Source organism: Antennarius striatus, chromosome 22, assembly GCF_040054535.1.
Source record: "Antennarius striatus isolate MH-2024 chromosome 22, ASM4005453v1, whole genome shotgun sequence".
Lineage (NCBI taxonomy): Eukaryota > Metazoa > Chordata > Actinopteri > Lophiiformes > Antennariidae > Antennarius > Antennarius striatus.
The window spans coordinates 2014336-2032814 of record NC_090797.1 but is presented as its reverse complement, the minus strand read 5'-3'; the positions used below and the strand labels follow the sequence as shown (position 1 = coordinate 2032814).

Sequence of the window (18479 nt, the reverse complement as noted above, 5' to 3'; positions counted from 1 at the left end):
AACACAAACAAACACGATGCAGAATGGACTCAGAATCGATCCACCCGAACTTACTAAATATATTTTAAAAAAAACAACCAAATAGGGATAAATAATTTTGTTTTTCAAGAAATATTGTTATAAATTGAATGCAAAATAACTTCTAGTTACACTGCATCATTATATGTATCCTTATTCATCTCAAACAGACGTTAAAGGTATTTATAATTTGCTCATTTGGTGGATTTATATGTAGCTTGTGATAAAACTCATTAAAAACAAGCATATTTAAAAGAGCTCATGGGTGGGAAGGTGCGATTTAAATGTGCTAAAAGATAAAAAAAACATTAACAACCGAGGTGGAAAATGTGTCCCATTAAAAAAATACATATAAAAAAAAGGGAAACAGAAAAAATCTGATTAAACGCTTTTACTTCCTGCTGATCATTTGATACCTGCTTTCATAATTTACCGTTAAAGGTTTTTGAAACTCTTCCTGGAAGCCCAGAAAATAAAAAGATGATTTTTTTTTTTTTTTGTCCTTTGGCATAACAACATAAATAGAGCAGCAAACAGCCAAGCGGGTGGTTGGAACAATAGGATAAAGACAGCCAGAGCTCCCTGCTGCATTCAGCGCCGTATAAAAGCCTCTTTATGCTGGAATCCACATGTTCTTCCCTCCTGCGTCACACAGAACTGGGTTTTCTCCTGACTTCCCAACCACCTTCTCACAGTGTTAACAGTTTCTTCTGAAGCCAAACTGAACTATTAAATTCCGTCGACCGCTGGACAACAATCGCGCCTCCTGATTGAAGACAGTTGCTAACGGGGGGAGGGTGTAATCGGACGTCATAAAGCTGGTTATTAACTTCGACGGGGCAGGTGCTTCTGGTTTGGCTTCTATTGTTTGGATACATTTTCTTCCCAGACTCCTCGGCGAGCGGCCGTCCTGCAGGAAGTCATGTATGACACAAGAACTAGATCATAGAACTCGTCTTCTCAGATGGTGCAAAAACTTTTCCTGAAAAAATTTGGTGACAGAGCTCTTCATCTCTGGGAAGAGAAGAAGAGAAGGAACAGAAGAAGGAGGAGAGGATCACCAGGAGCTGCTCTGTCCACATGGAAAAATAAAGCGGCTACGCAATCGCCTGGTCGTCAAGCCGACCTCAAGCACGAACATAAGGACTTAGATAAATGTAAGTCTGTGATGAGGACAAAAGTAAGGGGACGGAATTCCCTTAAGAGTCAGTTTATCATGAGATAAAAATTGACTTCACTTCTTGATGAAGATGAAGATGAGAGGAAGGAGAGAGAGAAGCGGAAGTCATCCTGTTACAGTGAGAAGAACAGTGTGTGTGTGTGTGTGTGTGTGTGTGTAACATGAGACCACGACGTGTGTGTGTGTCTTCGGAAGGTCAATGAAACACACTTCTCCTCTTCCTCACTGCGTCAGGGAAATTCAACCCCAGACCAGGACCCACAGACGTCCCCGACAGACACGTCGACGCCCACCGAAGCTCGAGTTCACGCCCCCCCGAGAATCATGTGACCAAAAATAACAAATTGTCTCAAAAATGACCTGAAATTAAGTTTAAAATCAATTTCTAGTGAAGATTAGCTCACTAATGATGCTGGATGAAGATGAAACTGAAGCATCTCATTAAAAAACCGCGAGGGCTGTGGCCAGCTCCGCGGACAACCAATCAGACGGCGGAAAGAGGAATCCGGTATCAGATGATTTCTTTTTAAACGGCAGCAGAAGATCATCCCTCCCTAAACGCTAAACGCTTGCCGCAGCAGCGAAACACAATCTGCATGTTTGTTAGCACACTTTTAGAATGTGTTGCCTAGCAACAGTCTCCTCCAGCATCACCAGCATCCCGTATCCCAAAAAGTTTGGATTTCTCCTCCAGGTCCAGGGTTGTATTAAGAAGCTTTATGAATCAAATGGAAATAAATTCTTGAGATTAAATTAATGTGTGAAACAAAATCCACTTTCACTGATCAAAATTCAATTATTGATTGTTTCTGGTGTCTTATTGATTAAAAAAAAGTACAAAGATCAAGAACAAATGCCATTTTAAATCATTTAATGGAAAATGGAAAATTTAAATGACATATAAATATAAAATTATAGAAAAAGAGTTTGAATCCACAGGCAGGAAATATTTCATCGCAACTTTTATATTATTTTATATACATTTATCTACTTTTTGATGAGAATAGAAATTTTGAATGTTAGGTCGTTAAAATGATCGTATTCTGACGATTTTCAAAACGACAACCACAACTCACATAACAATAGAATATAAAACAGCCTGTTCACGAGGAATTCTTCCTGATAAATCTTCTTCTGCTGCTTTTATTTGGTTAAAACGGAGTTGAAGCAGAAATATTGCGAAACGCAAGTACTTTAACTTGAACTTAAGTAAAAAATTTCTCAAAAGTCATAATTTTATTATCTCCATGCATCCAACTGTAGCTTAAGACGACTATCATGCTATGACTGTGTGTGTGTGTGTGTGTGTGTGTGTGTGTGTGTGTGTGTGTGTGTGTGTGTGTGTGTTTTAAACTAACACAAACTGACGCGGGTTTCCCTTCACCTGCGTTTCAGCGTCGCTGCTCTTCTGCTCTCACTTCCTGTCTTTATATCAGCCACAGTTGAGTTTTGCATCAGCTCTGTGCACCACAGGAACATGCAAAGGTGTGTGTGTGTGTGTGTGTGTGTGTGTGTGTGTGCGTGCACGCGCCGCTCAGCTTATACTAATCCATGTGATGGTATGTAAGACGAGCGTGCGGGGACGACGGCGGGGGTCGAGTGAATAAAAAAGATGGCTGGAGTAGAGGAAGTGGAGGAGGGGAGGAGGGGGGGGACTGATACAGCAGCTGGTTGGCTGCTGGCTGGTTTCCATGGCAACGGGTGTAAAAAAAAAAAAAAAAAAGGAGTGGAGGCTCGGGTCCCTCAGTCCCGTCCTGATGCTCTGTACAAAAAACGTTTTACAATCGTCCGTCTGTTTCACGTGAGTTTTACTCGCAGTCAACGCATAGGCCGTCGTCACCACGCTGGTGATCACGTCCGAATTTGTTTTCTTTGCAGAGACGAAAGCGATGAGCTCAGATTTGGCTGTTTTTGTAACACAGGAGGGGGGGAAAACACCACCGAAGGACTTCTGTGGTAACGCTCACGAAAACATCCTGCAGTCACCCTGAGACCCGCAGCAGGAATTATATTATCTCCTCTGCAGAGACACAACACTCCCAGCAGCTGACCTTCTGATTAAAAAAGAGAAAACACAACAAAAATGAATCAAAAGCGTCGTAGGAAACTCATCTGGACGTCTAGACGAACACCAAGTGAAGCTACAGCAAAGAGAAAATGATCTATCTCCACCTTGAACGACTTTTGTGTTAAAAAAGTTGAAATTTCAAGGCATTTGAAGGGTTTTTTTCCCCCCTTAACATCAGATAAGTCAAGTGGGATTTTAATTGATCAGCAGATGGAAGGAAGAAATTTTGAAAGCGTTATAAAGAACCAAGGTCGGAGGTCAGATCTCCTCTGGCAGAAAAAATCGGACGAGAAAAAGCCAGTGCTGATCTGGAACAAATACCTGCTCGTCTGTTGATGGAGAAAACATCACTGCTAGCAGATAAAACCACCAGGCTCGCTCCTGGAAATAAAAAAAACGCATATAGATTTATTCAAAATTATGCAAATCTCTCAGCTCGGAGTCGACGTTTTGCAATTCAGCAGTTTGAAAACGTCTCAAACACAACAGGCTGCGAGCCAGGAATAATATCTGGCTGTTTAAGGAACTATGGTTGGGTAATATGGCTGTGATGAAACACTGCTGTAAGCCCACAAAAGAGGGGGGGGGGGGCATAGAGGATAATGGAGGACAATAGAGGGCAGTAGAGGGCAATAAAGGACGGGGCTGTTTGCTTTGGGGGCCTCTGGAGGCCGGCAAACTGTACCATCCTCATTTTACCTGCTGCAAAAAAAGTGGTGCAACTGAAGCTTTGTTGTGAATGTTGGGGGGGTGACCTGGAGGTCGGACGTCAGTTCAGCCGAGGAGAGTCGGAGGTGAAGTTCTTAAAAAGTACTGCAGTGCAGACGGGGACGTTTTAATCAACAGAACCGACAGAAAAACGACGACAGATCGGAGGAAAAGGACGATAAAAGACGTTTACGGTGCGTTCAAGGACCTGACGGGACAGCAAGGGGTCGTTAAAATAAAGTCCAACACAGTGTGGGGATGAAGAACGAGACCGAGGATCATTAAAGGTACAGTAAACACACACACAGTGACGGCGGAGTGTGAGCTGGAGTTTGTAATTATGACTCACACACTCCTGTGTGGTCTCTGTGTGTGTGTGTGTTTTCATAAACACTCCACAGGTACAGGAGCAGGGGTGTGACCTCATTATCACAATGGACTTCTTGTCCTCTTTTTTCCTCCAGAGTCGGTCTCAGAGGTCAAAGGTCAAACTGAGGAGCTTTAAAGATGTTTTCTTTTTTAATCTCGGTTTTACTTCGAGACGTTTAAGTTCTGACTCTTCTCCTGTTATTAATACATCACTCCCCCCCCCCCCCCACACACACACACACAAATACACACCACATCATCCACCGGAGAGGAATTAACCTGCCTGCATGCTGCAAAGCCCACAGGCCATTACGTGAACACTGGCGCCTCCTGGTGGACAACCCACGCCACGACACCAATTCTGTGGGTTCCTTTCATTCACACATCTAACAAAAGAATAAAATAATTTATTCAAGTTGAGCCGATTAAAATTTTTTACAACTTTATTTCACATAAAATATTTAAAAAATAACATTTTCTCAACTTTAAAAAAAAAATATTTCAAAACGTCATAGAAAGTAGAAATAATGACAGAAAAATCGGAGGGATGAAGAGTGACTGACATGCAAGAAACATCTTGCTAAAACAACTTATTATCATATAAAAACAGCTGTTTTTTAAATGTTTCTCTCGAGCTGTTGCCTTCATTTCCTGAACCGAGGACTTCATCAGAAACACTGAAGCTGTTTTCTTCACTGAAGCTCAGGGAACGTGACCTTCCGGCTCCCACTGCGATGTTTCACTTAATACGTGGGCAGATAGAGCTGTGTTGCGTTCAGTGTATCCTCGGATGTTTGGCATGTATATAAATCATTCAAATTGATCTCTGTTGCACAACAAAATACAAGTTATGTTTATTTTTTTTTACTACAACTCAAGAACTTGCAGCAGAAGCGTGCATTTGTGGGTACAAAATGTGCATCGGATATTTGAGTGTCTAAAAGACGATTAAATTTACAATGATATTCTCTCCACTTTCCTAAACGCGTCATATTTAGTTTAGATGCTTTAAAAACATCTAAAAAAGGAGGTATGCATGCATATATTTATTAATCCGACATCGTAGATGCGTTCATATGTGCAGGTTCTCAAATATTCAGACGGTCCTCAAACGCATCACCACTTCACGTTAAAAACGCTGCGCTGCCTCCGGTCCGCTGAGGATCGGATGTGGATCCGTTTCTGCCCGCAACACTAAACTTCAGAGCTCCTTCAAAGGTCAGTAATACTTTTTACACAGTTTTTAATGAGGATTTAAACACAACACACGCCTGTTTTCCACCTTTAATTCGGTCCTTCACGTGAAAAAGGCGGTGAAACTGGATTATGAGCTCCGGTTCGGTTCAATTCGGTAATTAGAATTAGATTTCAACACAGGTAGAAAAACGATAAACTGATAAAGATATAAGCCGCGCTCGTTTTTTAATTTGTTGATGAATTGTTAATGATATGTGAGCTGAGATTATAATCCACAGCATCTTTGAATACGTGTGGCTCTTATTATATGAATTAAACAGTAATAGATTACACACAAAGTATCTAAATTAAATGTAAATATCATGTATGCATGTAGCAAAAAGATTCATGAATAATTTTATGGTATTTTATAATGTTTTATACATAATTATGATCCTTTGCTGATAAACAGTAATTAATGTGCATTGAGTTCAATGGAGTAAAAAAAATCACTAAGAAATGAACCTTTTTACGTATTTTTACAAAACCTACATCTACAGGAATGCTTAAATCTAAAAACTCTAGCATTCCTTGAATGCACCGTCTGCAATGAGGGATTATAATCTGATTAAACGGTTGGTCTTGTTGGTCTTAGACCCTTAAAATGGCTCCAATCTGATGTAAAGTGTAAACTAGTGATGGATGGAAAGTCTTAGTCTGGAGCACACGACCACTTCAGGGACACGCTGAGCATCTGAGCACACACACACACACACACACACACACACACACACACACACACACACACACACACACACAACGCTTCCTGTCAACAACAACAACAAAAGCTACTTCAAAAACATGCCCAGTTTTAACGCTCAGTGTGTGTGTGTGTGTGTGTGTGTGTGTGTGTGTGTGTGTGTGTGTGTGTGGAGGGGGGTGTTGCCCTTTTGAAAGGTGTGTTAAAGGTCTTCACCTGGTATTTGTGCAGACACAGGTGGTCACAGTAAAGTGACCCCCCCCACTGATGTCTGCACACATAAAAGTGTGTGTGTCTACAGACGACACTGTGTGTGTGTGTGTGTGTGTGTGTGTGTGTGTGTGTGTGTGTGTGTGTGTGTGTGTGTGTGTGTGTGTGTGTGTGTGTGTTTGGTTGGGAATGGTCAACAGCGGTTTAACGACATACAGATCAGCTGTTTGCTTCAACAACGGGGGGCTATGTGACAGAAAGCCTCTTACAAGGGGGGTAAGGTTACTTCATGAGAGGCTAATCCCGCTAACACGTCATGCTTACATCACTTCATATATATATTATATATATATTACAGACATATATATATATTCACAGTCAGATCATGTTAGCTTCCTGCTCACATCAGAATAAATTTGTTTCCTTGACTCGACTTTGGATTGAGTATTTACTCTATTTGTTGGATAATCTGCCTCAAGACAAATATTTACACTCAATCAGATTAAGAATCATTTGTAATTTTAATTAAGACTCCAAGCATCTCATTTTTAGTTCCAGCTCTTAATAAAATAAACAGATGGAAGGTTTCGTGGTTCCTGATTGGCCCACCTGTGAAAACCTGTCAAAATAAGAGCGCAGAGACAGGAAGTGTGGTTACGGCGGAAGTGTGACGCCCACTGTGTGAGAGCAGCATTATGCAGCAGATCAAACTGCACAGTGGAGAGGGGGGGGGGTCACATAGCTTTATGCAACATGTGCTGATTTATATGCATGATGTCATCACGATGATGTCACCTGACCGCGATATTACTCTGAGTTTGCGATTTTTACTATCAGTTCCTGAAGTAGCTGCGTAAGCGTTAGAACACCTGGTTGTGGGCGTGGTGCTGACCCGGGGTCAGCCGGGTCGGCGGTTAAAGGTCACCCCCGCCGGGTTCTGACGGCGACGACCGAGACGCGAGCACAACGAGTACCGGCTGAGCGCAGCCACCCGGGATCCACGTTTAGGGTTTCAACTCTATTAATAGACTCCCCAGCTTCCCCTCCTCCACCACCGGGACCGACACACACACACACACACACACACACACACACACACACACACACACACACACACACACACACACACAGGCCTCAAATATCACATCGACCGTAGGGAGTCGAGTCAAAGATCGAGCTGTCATTCGCGCCTTCGGTTCCCGTTTCGACGTTCCGGTCGGTCCTTGAAGCAGAGTTGGAGAGACTTTTGACCGGCGCTCTGCGACAGCTGGCGTTTGGACGCCCCCGAGGTAGGGGTCGCTTTAGTTCCTCCGCCGACAGGAGAAGGACTTCCTTTCCTCACTTGTCTTTTCCCGATGAATCCGTGCGAGGAAGTTTTCGATCCAGTCTGACCTCCAGTTGGAGTTATGAGTCTGCAGCTCTTGTGGTCAGTTTGTCCTGCGTGATGAAACGTGTCTCTGTCTATTTCCTGTCTCAGCGTCGAGGGTGGAAAACAGCGAGCCTCCTGCCTCCTCCTCTTCCTACCCTACCAACCGCTGTCGGAGCGGGACAGACTTCGGGAGCGTCGCCTGGTAACCTCATCCGTCGACTCGGCTTCGCCATCGAGGGCAAGATTTCCCTGGAAGTCGTTGGGTAATCGCAGAGGACGAAGACGAAAAATCTGCAGCCATGTCGCCGTTTCTCCGGATCGGGTTCTCCAACTTTGAGATGGATCCTGGTCTGGCGTACCACGAGGAGGTCCTGAATCCGTACTGCGCCGTCTACATGAAGGAGGCCATCGACACAGGTCAGCAACTAGAGCTAACGACGATGCAACCAATCGGAAACCGGGGAATGTTTGGGATTTTTAACTCAAATATGGGTTAAAAATGCTTGTTAGCACCAACTATGTTTCCAAGACGCTTCAGCATACTTTTGATGAAGTCATTCCCATTTGCTTCTGTGAGCGCCATATGTTCACTGGCCCGTTCTCAGAAATAAATTAATCCCTCTGCAGGAAGTGATGCGTTTATGATTCACCACAGCAGATCAGCGGAATTTGGAGTAAATATAGAAAAGCAGACGTGACACATTTAGAGTTCAAGTTATGAAAGGAAACTCGCATTATATCTTTCATTCATACGATTTTAATAAATGCAGCTCATGAGGTGATCACGGTTGCATGAACGCTGTAACACGCTTAGGATGTGAAGGAAGAGATCTATATATTCAGTCCTCCGTTTCTTAACATCCTCCTTGTGGCTGTCGGTCGTCACGGTGATAAGAGACTCATGTCCTGCTTTGGCATCTGGCTATCTTTACACACTGAATGCAGAATGCAGCTCAAAACAGTGTCAGAGAGAGGAAAGAGGAGCTTCTGACACTCCTTTTCCTCCGAAAAACCACAAGACTGGTTCTGAGAAGCTCTTTGGGTGCGTTTGTTTAACATTTTCCTGACTCACTGATGCCATTTAGTTACATTTCAGCAGCTACACTCAATAATGTCGCCCAGACGTCACTGAAACCCTCATTATATTACAACCAGACTTCACTAATGCTCGATTTTCTCTCAGGAACTCATGACAGAAAATAAGCTGCGGTGTTTTTTACTCCCTGGCACCCTGCTGAGTTTGTGAAATTTAGAGCGGATGATGAGGAACTCCCAGGCTGGCCCAAAAAAAAAGGAATCTGTTTTGCAGCAATTGATTTCACCTTGAAATAAATGTGAGGGGGAAGCTTCAATCACTTTGAAGCGTTCAATAAAGTCAAGCATTTGGGGGTTTTTTAGGGGTTTTTATGCAGCGTTGAAGTTGTTTTATTTCATGGCAAAACTTAAAGGAAGTGTCATGATTGGCTGTAAGCTCCAACTGCCAGGAAGTAAACTACTTGAACCTGGTGGAGGTTGGGGCTGCAGGGATATGATGGAAAGAGGGGGTGATGGTGGGATTAATGCGCTCATGCTCTGCTAATAGTGTGTGTTTTTGTGAGACCTCGGTGTGAACACCGCCGTGGCGCCGCCTCGCCAAACCACATTAAAACCCCGTCAGCTGTAACGCTGTCGGGTGAAGCCTGTGCAGCTAAACGCGCATCACCTTCAGAGTGAAACGCTTGGCGGGGTCTTTGTTGGCATGTGGCCGTTACGTAAGCGGACATTTTGGATGTCATTGAGGAAAAAAATCAGCAGATGTCAGAAATCAAGGCCAGGAGGGTTTTTGAGTTATTCCTGGCCGTGTGATGCAATTTAAAATCTTTCAATAACGTAATGCTATAATGATCAGCGTCTGTTTGTAACACAAACTAAATGATCACAGACGACAACAGAGGAGACTCGACATCTGATAACGCCGGCCTACGGCTGTAAATGACCATATTTAAAAGTGAAGGAGTCACGGAATTCAGCTCTGAGTGACGAACCGAGGCTGGAAAGACTATATAATCCCCTGAGAGTGACACTCTTTACATCCATCCTGTTGGGTTGGATTAATTCCTGGTATTGGTTTTCAACGCAGGCAGGAAATGTCCCCATTAGTCAAAAGTTGAGTTTAATCTTTAGAGGTCGTTAAGGGTATATTCCATACTTGGAATATACTACATACTGTTAATGTCAACAAATCCCGTAAAAAAACGTTATGAAACGCTTGTTGCGTTAACCCATCTGTTCCTCTCTAAGCCTTTTCTTCCTTCTAGAGACACGAATACATTAAAACATCCAGTAAATATAAATTTGAGCTTTATTTAGCTGCAAAGTAAAACTACCTTTTGGCTTGTCCTGTTAGGTGTCATCCTTTTTTCATTTTAGATATTTGTTTGGCAAAGTTTTTTATGCTTGATGCCCTTTCTGTCTGCAACTAGCCTACATTTGACAGTCTTGTGCCCCTGCAGGGCTGCACATACCAGGGACTGAACACGGGGCATAAAATTCCCTTTAGCTTCTAATAATGTCATAGATCAGTAGAACATTTGGTATTTTCTAGCCAATAATCTCATAAATATGGTTTGGTTTTTGCAGAAAAGGGCCCGGTGTACAAGCAGAAGAAGCCGACCATGTACCCACCGTGGAGCACCACGTTTGACGCCCACATCCACCGCGGTCGCATCATGCACGTGATGGTGAAGGACCGGACGGCCGAGCTGAAGTCGGAGGCCACAGTGGCACTGGACTCTCTGGCGACGCGATGCAAGAAGGAGAACGGCAAGCTAGAGATCTGGGTCAGTGCAGGGAGACGGACGGTGGTGGGTGTGCGGCAAACGACGCCACGGTTTACAGAACTGCTCTACTGTATAATCTCCTTTTACGACCCTGTAAGGCGTCTGGGATAAAGGGAAGCGATGTGCATTTATTGCCACTTGTACTGAAGTCTAAGGGCTTCACTACAAGTGGGTTGGAGGTACTTCTCCTACCTCCAACCCAGAATGCACCTGAAATAGTTTGTATTCCTGGAAAAGCAGGAAGAAACTAGGGCTTAAGAACTACAAAGTCTCCCAGGTCAAGCCCAGTCAAGTCCTTTCCTGGCTGTCTAGAAAGTCCAAGTCCAGATCCAGGCATTGGTGGCCATCTCTGTGTATGAAGACTATCCAGGTCTACATCACTTCCTCTTTGGACTTGGGTCTGACTTAAGTCGGCGGCTCTGATAGTGAACTAATAATAACCACTGAAGCAATGAAAATGGATGGATTCGATCCAATCTGTGGTTGCTTGTGCCAGACTTGTCTTCCTGGAGGCCAGACAAAATTTCTCCAATTTACATTTCATGCATATTCATCTTCATGGATCCATATCCTTCCGCATTTTCGCTGTTAATGATTAACTGTTGATGTTGGGTCCTAAAATCTCACGTCTATTATTCTACTGTTTCTATTTCAGCTGGAGATGAAGCCACAGGGTCGACTGTTGATGGAGGCCAGGTATTATCTGGAGAAAAGTGGTGAGTGTTTCACCCTCCTGCCCTCCACTGACTCCTACTTCTTTATCTTTCATTCAATTGTTTCATAAGTTCTTGCGGATCAAGCAGATAAGAATGGAAGACAGGAAGCAGCTTTTGGCGACAGTGAAGCCCATCCTGGCTTTAGAAAAGCTTCTGAAAGCCCCCCGGGCGACCGAAAGTCCTTAGGCATCATGTTGGTTTCAGTCTTTTCCATAAAGCTGCTCTGCTTTAAGTGTAGGTCAAACGCCAAATTGTTGTCATGGAAATTCAAAAAATAACTTTATAACAATCTGCATTAAGGAAAAGTTACGTTAACCATCGTTTGATATAAAATGTAAATTTATCACAGAGAAACACACCGATTTACAAGATTGTAAGAGTTTTCTATTCAAAGATTTACATTTTATAATATAATGAAAAATCTTTACCATTCTGTTGATAATCTGAAATAATCCCTTCTAATTTTTAAATTTACTGCCCCAGCGCTTTTAATCGCTGCCCTGTGCTGGTCGGCATCATATGCATCATATGCAGGGGGCTTTGTGTTAAATCCTTTTCACTGATGGTTTCCTGACAGCATCATACCAAGATCTACAAGTCACCCACAACCAAAATAAGTCATCTCATGTTCCTCTATTCAGATCCTGCAGACAGGGAGCGCTCCGGCCGGCGATTTATACGATCAGACAACGTCAGTTACGACTTTTTCATACAACCGCTTTAATTTTCTCCCAACACAAAGCTCCCTTTACCCCAAAGCGTCTTGAAAGTTGTCCTATGTGTGAATTTTCCATGTTTTGCATCATTTCCTGTCTGCAGTGATGTAAACAGAAGTCCCAAAATTTACATTTTTATGTTTCAGCTCATAGATTTTTCAAGAAAATGTTGGTAAAAATCATCGTTCCACCGTAGGTTTATTTGTAATCAGAGGTGTGTGTTGCTTTCAGATGCTACAGGTCAGACGGACGGGGATGCCGACTCCGAGCGGGACAGGGAGGGTCTGTTCGCCCTCCACCAGCGGCGAGGCGCCATCAAGCAAGCTAAAATTCATGAGGTCAAATGTCACGAGTTCAGCGCTACCTTCTTCCCGCAACCGACATTCTGCTCCGTCTGCAAAGAGTTTGTGTGGTATGCAACGGGTTGTCAGATAACACACCAAGATATAGTCATGTTCTTCATCATCACATTAGTCATTTCTGTTCCACAGGGGTCTGAACAAGCAGGGCTACCAGTGCAGACGTGAGTTCTGTTCTCCACACAGTCTGAGCGTTACCTTCCCCAGACATTTCCCGCGTGTCTTAACACTGACATTCCTGTGTCTCTAGAGTGCAATGCAGCGATTCACAAGAAATGCATCGACAAAGTCATCGCCAAATGTACCGGCTCAGCCATCAACAGCAGGGAGACCATGGTGAGTATCTGCCACAACGTTTTTTAAGAAGTGCAACATTTGTAAAGCTGTGGTTATCGTGCAGTCACTTTGCTATCTACATATCGTCACACCAGACATTCACACTTCCTCCTTGGTCGCAGGTATGAAACCAAGAGAAGACAAAATCTCATGTTGTGGTGGAAGAGACGGACGTGTTTCTTCTTCTACTACTCTAGGCTTCGTTTGCTTCGAGGTCTGATGATGTTATGTTTGTGCTACAGATCCACAAGGAGCGCTTCAAGATTGACATGCCCCACAGGTTCAAGGTCTACAACTACAAAAGTCCCACCTTCTGTGAACACTGTGGGACTCTGCTGTGGGGGCTCTCCAAGCAGGGGCTCAAATGTGAGGGTGAGAGGCGGGAGCTTTATGACTTCTGTGCTGGTATAAGCTTAGCATTTGACCAGAATAGATTCAGACAGAGCTGCTTTCCATGAGACAAACAAACCAATTTCAGCTCGGTAAACGCATTTTTCTGATGCCACAAATTGTTTTGCAAATGTCAAACCTAAAAAGGAGTAAATTTTAAAATGTGGGAAAAGAAAGAAATCAGTTGGAGCTACGAGGGTCAGGAGATTCTGACTGGTTTTTTGAAGCATGGATCTTCTCCAGTTGTATACAAATAGTTTACCCAAAAAATCAGAGTTAATTAAGGAGTTAATTTATTTATATAGCGCCAAAACTCAACAAAAGATGCACCATTCCAGACAGCAGGTGTAGACTGACTCTTTGTTCTATAGAAACCCAACAGTTACCCCATTAGCATTTGATGATCGTTGCAACAAAAATTTGCCTTTTAACAGGCAGAAACCCAAAGTAGATCTCTTCTCCAGGTAGGCGACACCTTGACACAGGTTGTAACAGAACACAGTATGATGGAGCTCCAACAGGAAATAGTTCATTATTTCCTGTTATCAGGACCATGCAGAAGCAGACTACAGTCGTAACGTACGGTGTACCATGTAAGGTGTATTTTTAATCTCGTGATAACACTCTTTTCTGTGCAGAGTGCAGCATGAATGTACATCACAAATGCCAGAAGAAAGTAGCCAACCTCTGTGGAGTTAACCAGAAACTGATGGCGGAAGCTCTGGCCATCATCGAGAGCAAACAACTGGTCAGACAAACAAACAGTCTGTTCTGTCATAATCTTTAAACTTGTTCATTTAGATGAGAAATTTATTTTCTCTTCTGATACGAAGACTTTAAGACTGCTTTGAACATTTTGACCTCCCAAACACTTGGACTGATCTTGATCCTACCTTTTGCTGATAGGCCAGAAGCACCAAAGAAAGTGACATCGTTGGTCGAGAAGGTCCGGTCGGAGTTGGACAGCCGGGAATAGTTCGAAGTCCGTCTGGGTTAATAACGGGTTTACCAGCCAGAGCTACGCAAAAAGGTACAAAACCATCATTTTCGTTAAACCTGTTGTGTCTCCTAAGTATTTCTACATCATTCATGTGCTGCCTGTTTCCTGACCTGCCTCTTCCTGCAGAATTGCAGGGCGTTTCCTGGGACGAACCCACAGATGTCAGCAGGTCGCCCACAGAGGCGCCGACGGAAGAGGAGCCCGTGTACGCCCTTCCCAGGAAGGACCATCACTCCAAATTCACCATTGATGACTTTGTCCTGCATAAGATGCTCGGGAAAGGCAGCTTTGGGAAGGTAGAGGAGCCCGTCTGATTCAAAGAAGACAAGCAGACACTTTAACATTTCCGTCATGTTAACCAGCCCTTTCACAAGTACCAAAACCAAGTCTTTGGATTTCCAGCACCTCAAAGTCCTTTTGGAAATCCCACAAATTTTTTACAGGGAAAAATAGTCCACGTCTAAGTCTTAGGTCCACTGACCATCATTAATATGTTAATCTGGTTAGTATGGCAGTCAAATTCTGCGTATGTGACTCAAGTTTGATTGTTTCAGCATTTTCTTTGCAGTTATAAAACCACTTTCTGTTTCGTTTTTAAATAGAACATGTTTCAGAGAAATACAATACCCAAATGATTGCAAGCATTCTAAATTAAGCTCTTGATTTGACTTAATAGTGACAGACAGGAAGTCAGAGAAGGGAACAGCAATATAAAACATGCCTCATTTCAATTTTGCTGTTTTCCAGGTATTTTTGGCCGAGCTAAAAAAGAGAGGCCAGTTCTTCGCCGTAAAGGCTCTCAAAAAGGATGTGGTGCTGATGGACGACGACGTTGAATGCACCATGGTGGAGAGGAGGGTCCTCTCTTTAGCCTGGGAAAACCCTTTCCTCACCCACCTTTACTGCACCTTTCAGACCAAGGTTAAAAAAAAAAACAAAAAAACATACAGTCAAACCTCGGTTTTCGAACGCTTCTGTTCTCGACCAAATCGGTTTTCGACCAGAAAGTCCGAGAATTTTAAGTCTCTGAACTTGACCAAACTTCGGCTCTCGACCAAACCAAAAGAAGCCGAGCGTACCTGAACACGACTCACTCGGGAGCCGAGCGAACTCGAATGCCCAGGATGCTTCCTACGTAGCGCATTCGTGTTCAAAGTTCGATTGGATATCCTTTATTAAAATAAAATACGGTGTCTATTTCTACCCCTTTTTATTTATGGTAAACAGTACACAGAGCAGTTTAAGGTGTAAAATAGTTTAAAAAAACTCTGTTCCAAGTCTAAAAAAAGTTGTTTTTTAGACTTGGAACAGATTAAAATTATTTACATTAATTATAATGGGAAAAATAGTTTCAGATTTCAAACAACTCACTTTTCGAACAGCCTTCTGGAACGGATTATGTTCGAAAACCGAGAGTTGACTGTACTTGGATCCTCAGAACTTCTCTCATTTCAAGATGCTGACATCTCTACATTCTGGACTTCCAGGAGAACCTCTTCTTTGTGATGGAGTATCTGAACGGAGGGGATCTCATGTTCCACATCCAGAACTGCCACAAGTTTGACTTGCAGAGAGCCACGTATGTGTCATCCAACATGGTGAACACGGATCCTTTAGAGACTCTAACTGACCAGTGTCACCTTCTTGCAGCTTCTACGCAGCTGAGATCATCTGTGGACTCCAGTTCCTGCACTCCAAAGGAATCATCTACAGGTAGGGCCAGAAGTTAAGACCAAGACGCACACAAGAGGTCACAGAGAGAACAAATCCATGCATCTGCGTTTTGTTCTGCAGGGATCTGAAGCTGGATAACGTGCTGCTGGACTCCGAGGGACACATCAAGATAGCAGACTTCGGCATGTGTAAAGAGAACATGCAGGAAGACTCTCGGACCACCACCTTCTGCGGGACACCTGATTACATCGCTCCTGAGGTAAACACACACCGTGATAAATTACCTTTACATTGCCGATTAGAATCAGAACCAGGGACCACCTGTTGGAACGGTAAAGATGTGTCATTCATCAGATCCTGCTGGGGCAGAAGTACAACAGCTCAGTGGACTGGTGGTCTTTTGGGGTCCTGCTGTACGAAATGCTTATCGGTCAGTCACCGTTCCACGGACGCGATGAAGAGGAGCTGTTTCAGTCCATACGAACAGACAACCCCGTTTACCCCCGCATGCTCAACAAAGACTCCAAAGACATTCTGGTCAAGGTAGGAAAGTCCAATAAAGTCACACCTCTGGGCTATGTTGTGGAAATAATGAGCCCTGCCTGTCCACTGCAACTATGCTCAGTATTTTTACAATTTTATTCATGATAAGCAGTTACCACGGTTACAGTTTTACACCACAATTTATTGCAAACACCTGCATCACACAGTAGTACCGCTGCACCAGTAGTTTGGCTGAGGTGGAGCATTTTTCTTTTAAATATACAAGACCACAACCAATTATTCTCATTTTTGATTATTTTTTCTCCATTTATCAATCATTTGCTAAATAAATACACCGAGAAATGTTCCAGTAACAATCTGAATCTCAAAATGATTAAAGTTTAATTCAAATTATTAAATTATTAAAGGAATTAAAAATTAATATTAGCGAAGGTTCACCCCGTGGTCACCTAATATTAATAAAGACCAAAGAGGGAACTTTGACACCAACTATGTCAAAAACAAGAAGAAACACCAGAATGTTAGTGGTTATTAACTGGTGGTTGTATTTTGACTTCTTTTAAGCGATGTATCGGCTTTATTTAAAGTGTTAAAGTTCTGTTTGTGCTGCAGCTGTTTGTGCGAGAGCCAGAGGAGCGTCTGGGGGTCAAGGGAAACATCAGAGGCCATAATTTCTTTAGCAACACCGACTGGAATGCTCTGGAACAACGGCAGGTGGAGCCGCCCTTCAGACCAACATTGGTAAGAGCTTTCACAAGCACAGTCTCGGTATTTAATTCAAATTTCAGTTTGCTAGCTCCAGATATTCAGTGAAGACAACATTCAGAAATGTGATAACTGCAAGATTACAATCATTTCTGTTATCCAATTTAGCACTTATCTTCATTTTAATGATACCCAGACTAGTTTTGTTCCAGGTTCTGAAATATGAATTTCATGACCTTAAAACTGAATATGTTGAATATTCTGCATGAATACATCTAGACTTTGGACTATTTCTGTTTTTCCCCAACATTTATAGACTTAATGCTGAATGGAGACAATAACTGACAGATTATCTAATAAAAAATACAATATTTCCCCTTCCCTCCATACAGACGTCTCCCAGCGACTGCAGCAACTTCGACAAAGAGTTCATCAACGAGAAACCGCGGCTGTCGTGTGCTGACCGGACGCTCATCAACAGCGTGGACCAGACTATGTTCAAGAACTTCTCCTTCGTCAACCCGTCAATGACTCGCATCACAGGGCGCTGACCGGCCAACCAGCAAACTACCGCCAACAAACAAGCCCCTCCCTCACAGACACCTAAAATACAAAGACTTTAAACTGCAAATGTCAGAAAACACGAGTTATTATCCACTAACAGGAGGATAACCACAGTCTGGGTTGGGATTTTTTTTAAACGTTTTTCTTTCCCATTCCCGTCTCTATCCATTTTTAAACTTCAGTAAACAAAAAAGTATTCACAAGAACATTTAAATCAACAACATGTGGCAAAGAAAATATTGTAAAATATATATATATCGTCTTAAAATATTGAATATTATTACCTGTTTAAAATACATAATGAAAAAATTAACCACCTTCTTTACATATTTAAACCCCTATCTTCCTGTTTGTGCTCGCCAGGATGTATTTATCCAAAGAAAATATAATTAACTTATGACCTCATAATACTTCACTTGAAGTAACGCCTGGTAATGGTTTCATTTCCATAGTTTATTCCTTCTTTATGTGGCAGTGACATCAGGACACGTGTAGCAGCTGTTTATTGTGTAAATAGATGTGATGTGGTTGTGTTCATACACTGAAGTGTTAGCTGAATGTTTTTTTTTTCTGTGAACGCGTAGCAGGGATCACAAACAAGATTGTGTTTACGTGTTTTTTCGTACCTCGGGAGTTTTATCGTTGCGGTCATTCAGATCCCAAACTGTCGTGTTAATTTTTAAAGCACGTTCAATAAAATGTGTGCATATTTTTTACACCTTTGCTTCTAACTACTGCTATTGGATAAGGAGGTCATATGAAGCCAAACTTTATAGACTTGGCAAACATAGCTGGGAGAAAACGGTAATTAAACCTCCCAACCGGTCGAAAAACACAT

At 42.7% G+C, this 18479-nt stretch overlaps 1 protein-coding gene across 1 annotated transcript; it reads left to right on the top strand.

Annotated features, from left to right (window-relative positions):
- Positions 1-5476: 5476 nt before the first annotated feature.
- On the top strand, positions 5477-18348 carry prkcq (protein kinase C, theta). The gene is made up of 18 exons (XM_068307381.1): positions 5477-5561; positions 7967-8275; positions 10478-10677; positions 11333-11393; positions 12341-12521; positions 12601-12632; positions 12719-12804; positions 13047-13176; positions 13833-13942; positions 14101-14224; positions 14321-14490; positions 14942-15115; positions 15682-15773; positions 15845-15907; positions 15989-16127; positions 16223-16411; positions 16985-17113; positions 17470-18348. Exons 2-18 carry the CDS (start codon positions 8158-8160, stop codon positions 17626-17628), a joined length of 2157 nt encoding a protein of 718 aa, XP_068163482.1. The 5' UTR covers positions 5477-5561; positions 7967-8157; the 3' UTR covers positions 17629-18348.
- The last annotated feature ends 131 nt before the right edge of the window (positions 18349-18479 follow it).